Source organism: Calliphora vicina, chromosome 4, assembly GCF_958450345.1.
Source record: "Calliphora vicina chromosome 4, idCalVici1.1, whole genome shotgun sequence".
In the NCBI taxonomy this organism is placed as follows: Eukaryota; Metazoa; Arthropoda; class Insecta; order Diptera; family Calliphoridae; genus Calliphora; species Calliphora vicina.
The window spans coordinates 9,327,784-9,339,235 of record NC_088783.1 but is presented as its reverse complement, the minus strand read 5'-3'; the positions used below and the strand labels follow the sequence as shown (position 1 = coordinate 9,339,235).

The 11,452-nt window shown below is 27.7% G+C and overlaps 1 protein-coding gene across 1 annotated transcript in view; it reads right to left on the bottom strand.

The window, feature by feature from the left end:
* Positions 1–1,185: 1,185 nt before the first annotated feature.
* Tpst (tyrosylprotein sulfotransferase) overlaps positions 1,186–11,452 on the bottom strand; it is a 238,895-nt gene continuing 228,628 nt past the window's right edge. The window contains exon 7 of the mRNA XM_065508689.1: positions 1,186–1,318. Within this exon, the coding sequence (XP_065364761.1) occupies positions 1,307–1,318 (12 nt within the window). The 3' untranslated portion in view covers positions 1,186–1,306. The remainder of the gene's footprint in view (positions 1,319–11,452) is intronic.

Here is an 11,452-nt window from a genome sequence, read left to right as displayed (position 1 = left end):
ATTTAAGTAAAATACCCAATAATAATATAATTCAACATGAAATTACCGTTATCATTAAAATTACCGTTACCGAAGTATCTGCAAACACCGTAGGGTCGCAAAATTGTATTGTGGAAATTACAAACGGAATGATAAATTTTAGATATACCTTTCTCACGAAGGTGAAGGGTATAAAAATGAAAATAAATGATTGTTCATTTATTTTCTAGGAGATTAAAAAAACAATTTGAAAACGAAGAAGTAGAAAACAATTAAAACAATTAGATTAGATTTGAATTAACAAAAATTAATTTTTCAAGGCTGAATGAATATTTTTTATGAATTAATGCTGAATTTCATAAACAAGTACATACTTATATATCAGATTATATGTGTCAACCATTATCAAACTACTTCTTAGTAATTGCATTTCATTACTGGGATATTTTTGATAATGTTTTTGATTTATTAATATCGATAAACTGAAATTTAAAAATTCAAATGCAGTTAATCCTTTCTTTATATCATTCAATATATCATAAAAATAATTGACATCTGACCCTATTTCTAGACGTTAAAACCTATTAAAACTATTTATTAAATTGTTATTTAATCTGTTAAGCAGTTTTGGAGATACATACTTATTTTAATTTTTTTTAAATCAATTTTTGTTCAAGAAATAAGCTTACTTATTGCCGATAATTGGAAACGGTGTAGTTGTTTTCTTCATAAAATGTTCGGTGGCAGTCAGTGGTAGAAATTCTAAACAAATTTTATGTGTTTTTTCCTATTCTCGATTTGTGCCTACATGATTCCAAAAATAGTTTATATGCTAAAATAAAAAGCATTTTGTTTTGTTGGCTTTTAATAAAAAATTGAATATTTTCCACAAAAAAAAAGAAGAATCTATACATACATATATAAAATAAAATGAAAATATTCACAAGATATGTACCTAGTGCGTATATTTATGAATTTGTGTTAGGTAGAATTTTTCATATATTTTTTTGTTATTCGTTAAAGTTCAATGCAGTCAATTTTGCATAATCGAGTGTATGTAAATACTTATGTATTTTTAACAATTCATATAAATATTTATTTTTATAATTTATGAATTTACGAGATTTTTATCTAAAATTATAAATACAATATTATTTTAAATATGTATTAATTATGTATTTGTATATGAACAATGTTTACTTACCAGTTGTTTATTTTAGTATCAGTTGCAGTCATGACAATATTGAATACTTGACTTGTTTATTTTTTGGATTACAATTTATATTTAATGAGGTGTAGTTAAATAGTTGTGTATTTAATCGCATATTTAGGGAATTATCTAAAAATAAATTTATTAAATAATTATAATTTAGTGGAAACATTTAGATAAATTAATATTAATTCTAAATCACATTCATGTGGATATATAAATTTAATAGGATTTTAAATACAAAAATATGTGTTATGTATATGTTTATATATTTTATGCCAACTTAATTTATTTTTTTAAATAATAAGCAATGTTCTATGTGCCTAAAAGCCAAATTGCAGCAAAAATTATTTCCAAGGGAGCTGGTATCATAAAACTTTGTGTTGAGACAGACTCCTGTTGCTAAAACAATAATTTTACTTAAAAAATTTTAGTTATAACTAATTAGCTCAACAGCTTGAAAAATTTTAATATTCTCAGCTGTTTATATATTGCTACGTTTTAACCTTTTTAAAACGTTGGTTTATTTCCTTTAAATAGAATGGATACTTTTGATTGCAAATAAAAGCAGTTTAGTAGTTTAAAATTGTAACAACTCTTTATTTATTCAAATGTACAAAACCAGAATTAAATAGTTACTCAGTGTTTTTATACACGTTTATAAATTCGCAGAAATACAGACCCACTTTTTAATGTACAAGACAGTTGATGTTAACTCTTACAGCGCTTATAATAAACTCAATGACGACTGCAACCTCTGCCACTATTTATAAACATGCCATGTTTCGTGAACCTTCTACGATGATCTTAACGGACAACTACTATATTCGAATTCTAGAGCTTTCGAAATTAATGTTCGCAGCTTAAACATTCAGTGTTGCCATACTTTAAAACAATGCTAACAATGCTATCGACATTGTTGTTAAGTAGAAGCTTCTACTGATGGACCGCTACAGATCGTTAAATTCAAATAGCTAGTGCAAATTCGTAACAATATAAAATGAGTTGCCAACTGGCATTCATGTCGTCGAAGTGTTAGAAATTGAACCATAATTTTTTTTTTCAAAAAGCGAATGTTAAAAATTGTAATTTTTCCGGTGAATGGTTCTCTTAAAATATTCTGGATCGTTATCCGTCTTTCCGCCTGTATAATGAAATCAACATTCCGTAGCCCCCAAACAACTTACATGCATGATTCATTCACAAATATATCAGCTATTGTCGTCCCGGTTCGGCTGCTAATCTATATCTAGATTACTAGTAATTAATATGGACAATCAGGTCATCTGTTTTGTTTACGTGTTAACTTGTCAAAATGGCCAAAAGGGAATCCCGCAATTCCTAAAAATTGGAGCGAAAATCCCAAAAATTAAATTTTTTACAATTTAGCCCATAGGGTCCACATTTCCTTCGGGGCTGGGAAAATACTTTGGGGTTAAGTAGAAAACACATCAAGGTTCCCAAAGCTGCTTACAATTTTCTGATCTGATCATTGGGATTTTAGAACGTGTGGCCCAAAGTTGAAATTTTTATAAAAAAATAGGTCAATTTCCGAAGAACGTAGGGGCGTCATATTCGAAAAATAGGAAATTTTTTTTATACCAAAATGTTCTTCGTAAAAATGCCTTACAGAAAAACATAAAATGACTTATAAGTTAAGAAAAACAAAAAAAGACATCTATTGTAACTCCCATTTAAGTAAAATACCCAATAATAATATAATTCAACATGATATTACCGTTATCATTAAAATTACAGTTACAGAAGTATCTGCAAACACTGTTATTGCTAAGCTGCCGTTACCGCTAAAATACTGTTATCGAAATTAGGATTACCGTTACCTTTCAATCGTTTCGAAACGGTAGCCAACCTTGACAAATTACTTTAAACAAGTAAGAGAGGTATATTCGGATGTGCCGAATCTTATATACCCTTCACCAAATTATACTTCAAAATACAAATTTTAAATAATTTTAGGTAAACAAAATTTATTTTTTTTCGAAAAACATAAAATTGTTATATGTTCTTAAAGAAAGTTTTTTTTAATAATAAAAGGGTCAAGGCACCTTTTAGCCCAAAAAAGAGCAAAAATTTTATATTTTTTAATTGAAAATCGTTTATTTTTTGTTCCATGATCGATATTGCTCTGAAATCTTTTTTATATTTAGTTGTCTAACTAGCAAACAAAATTCGAGTCCATTCGGTCCAAAAGTACGCCCTATATTTTAAAAAAGTGGCCAAATTTTCAATTTTGAAATGCATATAACTCGGAAACTATATGAGATACATAGCGGGGTTTAGCCAAGCGCTTTCTAAAAATATAAAAATTTTTGAAATCGGAGGGGAAACAAATGGCACGTGTTTAAAAATTTTACATGTCAAAGGTACCGGAGAATTTTTAGGGTCCCTTACAATAACTTAAACTCAAATATTCCTTGGCTAAGCTCGCGTCAAATTCTATCCAAGGTAAAATTGTACGCTTAAAATGATGGCGATATCATTTCGAACAAAAAATTGGAAACAAATAATTGAGTAATACGGCGGTTTTTATAAAAATAAACGAATTAATAATTGCGAACAAAATTCTTAATAAACTGTTTCAGAAAATTGTTTCATTTTCAAATAATAAACAAAACAAAAAATAAGTGGGTCATTTATAATGTCTTCAAATGTGAGTGTATATTTAAGATATTTAAATTTGAAAAATGTCTCTTTATCTAAATAAAACACTTTTTTTTATGACAATATTTAAAAATATATAAGGTACCTTAAAATGTTTGTATGCCAAAACTATTATTAAGATGGGAAAATATTTTAATGTTCACTAATTACATAAGTTTGGTCCCGAATGTAATTACTCTCATAAAACTTTATTTTAATTACACTTCTTTTTTTAAACATTAACGTATGTATTGTATGTACATGGAAAACTCCAAAAATATTTACATCCTAGAAAAACTTTGTCCGTAGAGTGTTGTTAAACCTAAAATATTTAGTATTTTATTTTTCTAAGTATATGGCAAACATGGTTGTTGCAATTGCTTTGTTATTTTTTTTCTGACTTCATGACCTAATGCCTGAAACTAAAGAAACAAAGCTTTTAAAAGTAAAGAATTTTTTTTTTTCAAAGTCCAATTTATTTTTTTCTATACATTTTTCTTCAAATATTGACCTAAAAACCTCAACTACTATGTGTGTGGGAACTACTAGTTAGAATACTCTACATACTAGAATTTTCTAATTTAAAATGTTCAGTTGTTTTGTTGCTTTTGAGAAAACATTAAACAAATATACTTTTAAAAGTAATGATGTTAAAACTTTTGAGAAACTTATCATTTAGAAATTATAAAAATTACATTCTCAAATACTTTTGTGTGTGAATAAATGACTTAAAAAAATGTTGTTTTGTTTGTCAAAAATATAAAAAAAACATAAAATATGCTATTGTTGTTTTTATATTTAATTAAATTTTAGAAAAAAAATATTTTTTTATTTTTTTTTTACTTTAACAAAGAAATATTCATTTTCTTGTGTAGTTTTGTATGAAATACATATCTATAGATTATTGTTTACATAAAGTAAAATTAAAGAAAAATATTTATGTATATAATCTACATACATACATATATGTATATGTATGTATGTATGTATGTATATGTTTATATATGTATTCGTATGTATTTGAATATCGAAAATTAAATTCTACATATGTATTCTACTTGTATGTCTGCCTCTATGTATATACATGTTTATCTACTAGTCATAGTATGTGTGATTTAAAATGTTTAAATTTAAATATAAAAAAATAAAACGAAATCAACAAAAGAATAAAAATAAATCCAGATGAACAAATTATTTACAACAATGAATAATAATAAAACAAAAAAAAACAAATGACAGCTACTGGTTCATAGTAGACCATAAAGTATGAATTTAAATTGAAAACTTTTTTTTAATCGAGTAATTTAAAGAGTATTCCTAATTGTTATTTTAATAATTTAACTATTGAAAATGCTTCAAAATATAGTAATTAAAACAAAATCTAACAAGCTCTTTATTCGGCAGATACGATTACACTGTATTTAGTTTTATTTCAGTTTGTAAATTAACGTATTAGTAATATTAGTTATATTTATTAACACTCATACGCAGTCATGATAAATTCAATGAAAAATTACATACTTTTCAATTGCAATTATTTTAAAGAATAGAAAAAAATGTAAATCCTGAAAAGGTCTATTCAGTAATAGTAATCCAAAAATAATTCCAGAGTAAAAAAAATATATTCAAATTCAAGATACCCTGTTTTGATATTTAATTGCTTAAATGTGAATTATTTAATATTTATAAAATTCATGAATGGATTTCAATTTAAATAAACATTAATAAGGCTGTAATATTTGTCATGAATTCTATTTCCTATGTTACTGAAAAACTATATTTACTGTTCGTTTACCTGATAATTATACTATTTTCAATATTTTGTTTACTTTTTGTTTTGGAAATATCCAAAGCTAGTAAAAGTAATAAAAACTAGCAAGTAAACGAACAAACCAAATATTTTAAAGAACATCATTATTTCCATAAAAGTTATTTTTTTTTGTTATTTGAGCATTCAGAGATAAATTATTATAGTGGCTTTAAATTAGCTTTGGTTTCATTTATGTTTCAAACGTTCATATTCTTCAAAACCATATTCTGTGGCAAATCACAGCAAGAATTAATATTTTGATCGGAAAAATTAATATTTTGTCAGAAACGTTTAATTAATTTATTTCCTAAATTTTTTTAAATTTCAAATAGAGTAATATGTATTATGAACATTTCAAATTGTCAAATCATCGGCTCTGAAGTTTAAAAATGCGTTTACAAGGGCAAAATCATGATTTTTTAAAAAATTTGTTATCAAAAAAAAAACCTGAAAAAATAACACGAAATGCACGAAATTGGCACTTTTTTCTATCAAGAAGGGCACCCTGTGGTTTAAACTAATTCGGGTATGCTGAATTCAGTGGTGGAAAACGTTTTTTTAGGTTAGCTCGCATTTTGGTGAAATACCATTATTTCGAATATGAAGAAGGTTGCACAACATATATTCGCGTAACTTAAAAATGATTTAGTTTCTTGAATAAACTGAAAAAACCAAAATTCCGAAATAAAATTACCTTCAAGTAAGGCTTAATATGTTTTTAATCTTCGCAGTCGTTTTAGAAATATAAATTTTTTTTCAGAAAAAATTAATTTTTTAAAAAATTTTCGAAATTTTAGGTTTTTAAAACGGCATAAAAATTGGAAAATGCATACACGCTCACAACTTTTAATTTTATTCACAAAAGATAAGATACAAGTCGTAATAATTAGCTACATCGCGATGCATCGGGCAGTATTCTTTTATGTTTAGTACTACAATAGTCGGCAATGCAGTGCCGTTTTTACAAAACGGCAAGATTCTGTAAATTTTCAGTTTGTTGTTGATTTTGAATCCATAAATTTGACTAGTGGAAAAGATAAGATATATATATATTATATATCAACGTCTTCTTTTCAAAAATGTATAAAATTTTTAAAAATTTTTAAGAATTAAAAAATTTATAGGATTTTTTTTGCAAAAATATGTGAACAATTTTATTAGGGGTTATTTGCTTAATCTTTATTTTATAAAATCAAAAGTTGTGGACCGATTTTAATCATTTAGAGCTTTTTTTTGTTTGGAACTTTGTTTTCCAATTTTTCATGCCGTTTTAAAAAACAGAAATTCGAAATTTTGCTAAATAATAATTTTTATAATTCATTTTATATTTCTAAAACGACTGCGAAGCTTAAAAACATGTTCAGCCTTTCTTAAAGGTAATTTTATTGCGAAATTTCGGTTTTTTCAGTTTATTCAATAAAGTAAACAGTTTTTGAGTTACGCGAATATATGTTGTTCAACCTCCTCTATTTTCGAAACAACGTTATATTTCGAAAATACGAGCTAAACTAAAAAACTAGCACCGCTGAATTCAGCGAATTAGTTTAACCCACCGGGTGCCCCGCTTGACAGATTTTTCAACTAGCACAGTGTAATTAAAAGCACAATATTTGTAGGTTCAACGTCACACTATTTCAAAAGCCATTACAGTATGAGGAAGACTTGAATATTGAATGAAAAAAGGTCTAATAGATATTTGTAAGGCAAAACTAGTCGAACAACTCTTTCAAAGAGCACCGAACACTTCTATAAGAAAAGCAGCTCGTAAAGTTAAATGATCTGATTCTTCTGTGCGCAGAGCCATACCTAATGCTGGGTTGAAGTCATATAAAGTTAAGAAAGTTACAGATCACAATGAGGTAAAGAACTTAGAAGCAAAAGAACGAGAGAAAAAATTTGGGAAATTTTTTATAAAAAAATAATACCTGTTGTGTTCCCCATGAAGTTTCTTGTGTGGCAAGCCTTTTGTAGTTGTAGCAAAAGAAGCCGGACGTGTCCGATTTTAAGCGTAAGTGGTAACGGAAGCAACTATAAAATCTTTAAAGAGATGATTTCCGGAAAAAGTGGATAAATTTATAAATACCGAGTAATAAGCCAATATTTTAATGTTTAATGATTTTGTACAATATTTGAATATATTTACGTATTTTTGAGAATTTTTATATTGAACAGAAAAAGGTTTCATGATCCTGACAATAATTTGAAAATTGATTGCACTGTCTTAATAAAACAGATTCAGAAAATGATTACTGAAATATATTAAAGTTCAAAATTTTTTAATATTTTATTATATTTACTCTACACTACCATAGTGGACAGGGTATATTGAGTTAGTGCTGATGTTTGTAACGTGCAAAAATATTAATTTCTGAGTAGATTAAGTTAATTCGATTTGGCACAAACTTTTATGTTGCACCTGGTTAGAATCGGTCTATTATTTCTCCTAGCCCCTATACAACAGCCCTATATGAAAATAGTTAAGCTCTAATAAATATCTTAATCATATAGGCAACCAAACCAAATTCAGAAAAAATAAGTTCTATACAAGTACAATTATCCACAGCTAAAATAAATTTCATTAATGAACATAAATCTCTAAAATATGTTAGTATCCAAATATAATTCAACACAAGCCATAACGCAAGATATGTTGACGATCGGTATATATATAGGCATATCTTCCGAAAATCACTTTAACGAGTATAGATTGTATTCTGGGTTGTCATAGCATACAATCATTGTCGGAATCGGTTTTGAAAACGACAAAAAAAATATTGTTTGTATCCAAATAAAATCCAACACAATTAGGTTACATACAGTGGTTGACAAAACAATGGAAACTTTTCCAAAAAAAATATTGTTTGTATCCAAATAAAATCCAACACAATTAGGTTACATACAGTGGTTGACAAAACAATGGAAACTTTTCCAAATATTCCATATGTAGGCAAAAATTTAAAATATTTTCATAAAATAAATTTTTTTTAGTATTTTACTTGTATAGTTTTATTTATATAAATTAACTGAAAAACAAACAACATAATTAATTATATTCTAAAAAAAGAGAATAAAATTAAAAATATTCACTATTTCGCTACTGACAAAACAATGGAAACTTTTAAACTTCTGCAAGAAAGAAGTATAAAACGAAAATAATATTTAAAAGAACGATGTAAAAAGCATCCTGTTTACAGTTATTGTATTGTATTTTATTTTTAAATTCTGGTAATTTTTTTTTCTAAGTTTTTCGCATAATTGCTTTTTTTCAAAGTTAACGAAAATGGCTAAAGTTATGATTTGTGAAGACATAAAAAATAAAATAATAAACGATTTTAAAGCTGGTTTAAAACAAAAAAGTATCTGTGACAAATATTCAATAGTATTATAAAGAAATTTCGTGAGACCGGTTCTGTAAAAACTCAACATTTAGATGGAAGACCTCGTAAGACTACTCCTAGACAAGATAATTTAATAGCGAGAGAGTTTAAGAAATTCCCAAAAATAACTCCAATAATAGCCTAAAATTAGAAATAAGTACCCGAACAGTTAGTCGCAGGGCAAATGAGGGTGGTCTTGTTTGATATCGTCCTGTGAAAAAACCACTCATTTCTAAAAAGAACCGTTCTGCTCGTCTACAATTTGCCAGGAATCATTTAAACTGGTCGATACAGAAATGGAATACTGTCCTCTTTTCCGACGAATCCAAATACAATTTAAGAGGCAGTGATGGGCGAACATTTGTAAGACGACCAAAGGGAAAAAGATTAGATCCAAAGAACACAAATAAGACTGTAAAGTTTGGAGGTGGCAATATTATGGTATGGGGATGGTTTTCAGGGCAAGGTATGGGCCCAATTCATATTATAAAAGATACCATGACAGGTATATGATACAGAACCATATTAAACGATGTTATGTATCCATACACTGAGGAAAATATGCCCCTAGTTTGGAGATTCCAACACGACAACGACCCGAAACACACCTCTAGGGTTGTAACTGAGAGGTACGTTTTTTTGAAGTGGCCTGCCCAATCGCCAGATCTCAATCCCATAGAAAATATATGGGAAATTGTAGATCGTAAAATGAGGACCCAAAATTACACCAGGAAAGAAGATTTATCGGAGGCGGTTATAAGGGAATGGCAATATATTTCAAAGGACTATTGACTCTATAATTGGTCCAATGCATCGTCGATGTGTAGCAGTTATAAAAAATAAGGGATACCCAACAAAATATTGAGTTATTGCAAATTTTGTAATATTTGTTGAAATAATACCTAAGTTTCCATTGTTTTGCCAATGCCGTAATAAAGAAATCTTTTAATTTTGTTTTCTCATTTTTAGAATTTAATTAATTATGTCCTTTGTTTTTTTTTGTTAAATTAAGTTAAACAAATAAAATGTTAAAATTTTTTAAAAAATTATTTCAGATTCTAGACCACTAATGTAATATTTGGAAAAGTTACCATTGTTTTGTCAACCACTGTATATACAGAAGAAATGCCACTTAGTTTATGGCGATCGGTAAAAATTAGTCAAAGATCCCATATAAATTTTAAATGAAAACTGTTTATAATCATATACTCTCTGTAGGGTATCATATGGTCGGGCTTGACCTACTTGTTTTTCATTAAAATACGTATATTAGAATGGGATGATTATATTTTTCCTAATCCTATTTCGCACAGATAAAACTGATTCGTTATAATTTGCTTCCAATCGATTGTTTGTCCCAAATAATTTTTGTGAAAATTAAACTGTTTCAATTTTATAATAAGTTCCAAAATAACAAAATATTGTTATCGCGAACAAAAAATACTTTGGGTATCTTTATCAAACATAATTTTCGGAAGAGAACTGCAAATATATCAAGACAATCGTAATCCACCCACCCAAATATACGAGGGTGGGTTAAAAAGTTAGTGCCTTTTTGAGTGAAACACAGGTTTTGGGATTAAAACATTATTTTATTTTCCAACATAGTCTCCCTTGAGCTCTGTGCACTTTGTCCAATTTTTTATCCCTTCCAAAAAATAAGATTTGTTAAAATATGTATTTTTGTGTAGTCATCGTTGTAGTCAAATCTATTTCTGTTGAGCCATTTCTTTATGTTTGGAAACAAGAAATGGCCACTCGGGGCTAAATCAGGAGAATAGGGCGGAAGAAGGAGCATTTCGTAGTCTAATTCATGGATTTTTGCCATAGAAACTTTGCACAATTTTGTTCACTCGATTGTGATCATTCAAAATTAAAACCACTGAGCTTATGGCTTGCACAATCTCTCGCACTTTCAATTTCCGATCGGTCAACATCATCAGAGACATTTTCCGTACTTGTACGTCCACAACGAAATTCAGTTAACCACTTTTTCCATTGATATTGATGGTACAGAGTTCCTATAGTATTTATTATTGAGTGATGGTTTTTTCCGCAAAAAATAATGCTTAATGAGGAGACGAAATTCACATTTTTCAAATTTCTCCTCAAGTCACGAGGTAGTCTGCTATCAATGGCTTTCAACTGACAGATGGTAGTTGACAGCAGCAGTGTTAACCTTTCAGTTAAAAACCGGAAAATTAAAAAATTCGCGGACTTATTGACACACCCTCGTACATATTTTCATATGAATATATGTATATATTCAGAAAATCTAAAAAAAGAGAAAGATTACCTTGTCAAATCATAAAAATACTAAACTTTTTTAATAATAATTTTATTTAATGCTGGCACAATAAACACACACAATTGTAAGATATTTATTGTGACAACATTAAAGACAATCATTGAAAA